General features: G+C 37.0%; 1 protein-coding gene across 1 annotated transcript; it reads left to right on the forward strand.

Annotated features, from left to right (window-relative positions):
• The first annotated feature begins 471 nt into the window (after positions 1 to 471).
• On the forward strand, positions 472 to 828 carry LOC129248736 (uncharacterized). Its single transcript, XM_054888352.1, has one exon. It carries the CDS (start codon positions 472 to 474, stop codon positions 826 to 828), a length of 357 nt encoding a protein of 118 aa, XP_054744327.1.
• Positions 829 to 1,569: the final 741 nt, after the last annotated feature.

The following is a 1,569-nucleotide window of genomic DNA, read 5'->3' on the forward strand; positions in this document are numbered from 1 at the left end:
TCGCATCAAATTTTCCTGTAAATTATGTTGCTCACCGATACATAGAACTATTGACGAATACATTTTGTGCGTACTGTATGTAAAATTGCCATCCGCCGCATCAGTTTCGTAAAAGAAAAATGTTAAAGTCGAATGTAAATGGAAGTGTGGAGAAATTTATGAACGACTCAGCGATAGCAGCAGAAGCCCCAACCGCTGCGCGCTGCTAAGGTGCAAAAAATAGTTAGTTTGTTATGCTATACCACTCCATGTAGACGCGACGCGCGTGCGCATGAACAATTCACGATTCAAATTATTTACGGTCTACTTTTGATAAATTCGTTACGTTGCTAAAGGAATTCTTACAAACTCGTAAACTTAAAACCGTACGAAGAAGTGTTGCATACGCAGAAAAGCAGACACTTCCACTTACCAACCGAAATCAATTAGCCAAGCCCGATTCTTTCGTTTTCACACACACACCGCCATACAATGGTTTCATTCTTGCAACACTTTATTAAGATTCTACTTACACTGAGTGTTGTTGGTGTGGCTTGGGGTCGCGCTGCTAATTCGAAAACGGCGCGTGCGCCACTGGAAGAGAACAGCAAACAATTATTTGTCTTTGGTAGCGGTAAAGAGACGAGTCCGCCAGACTTTGTGCGCTTGGTTGTGATGCGTCTCATTTACGGACTGGCGTCAACTATGGGGCTGGAAGACCGGCTAGAGGATGCATTCAATGGCGCCTTTGTGCCGCCGAATGCTGATGAGGGCCTTTTCAATTTCGGTGGCTCCGATTATGATGATGGAGATGATGGCGCGCTGGGTGCGCTCTTTGATGATATCTAGAAAGCAATGACACGACAAAGACAAGACAAAGGAGAATATATTCCGAATGAAATCTGAGTTAGTTACGAATGATGAAAAGGCCAAAGTGAAGATTATATAAAAAAAAAAAAGATAGAGTAACCAAAAATTTAAAATACGAGTAGAATAAATTATTTATTTTGATTAAGTGTAGTTGTAAATTTCATAATATAAATTAATTGTAATATTTATGCCAAGTTTACTGTGTATAAAGTGGGGATTCCTAGTTATGCAATGTAATGGAATAAAAACGAATAGAAATGTGTTAATCATGTGAAAAAATACAAATATTTAAATAAGAAACCAAACGTGTTATTCATTCTGCGAATTAAACTTTCTTTCTTTACTTACTCATCCTCATATACGAGTATAAGTGTGTCTATGTTTATATGTTTGTATGTATGCAGATTTTGTATGAATATATTTTGGTCTTCAACGAAATCGAAAATTAAATATTTGTCAATACCCAATTAGCGACGCTATTGTACGTGCAAGCGTACGTAATGGGTGTTTGCTTTTCGAATTTGGGGAAAGAAGAAATCCATTATTTTCTCCATAGATGGCTGTACTTTACGAGATATCAATCAAACATATCGCACTTGTTACGTTAAAGCGTAACAACTCAAAAAGAAAAGGAAAAGAGTAACCACTCAAAAATTTGTTACTTTAGCGCAACTACTAAACAAATAAGAATGAAATAACCGTTATATTGTTTTTAATGAT

This window comes from Anastrepha obliqua, chromosome 5 (assembly GCF_027943255.1).
Source record: "Anastrepha obliqua isolate idAnaObli1 chromosome 5, idAnaObli1_1.0, whole genome shotgun sequence".
NCBI classification, from domain to species: Eukaryota; Metazoa; Arthropoda; class Insecta; order Diptera; family Tephritidae; genus Anastrepha; species Anastrepha obliqua.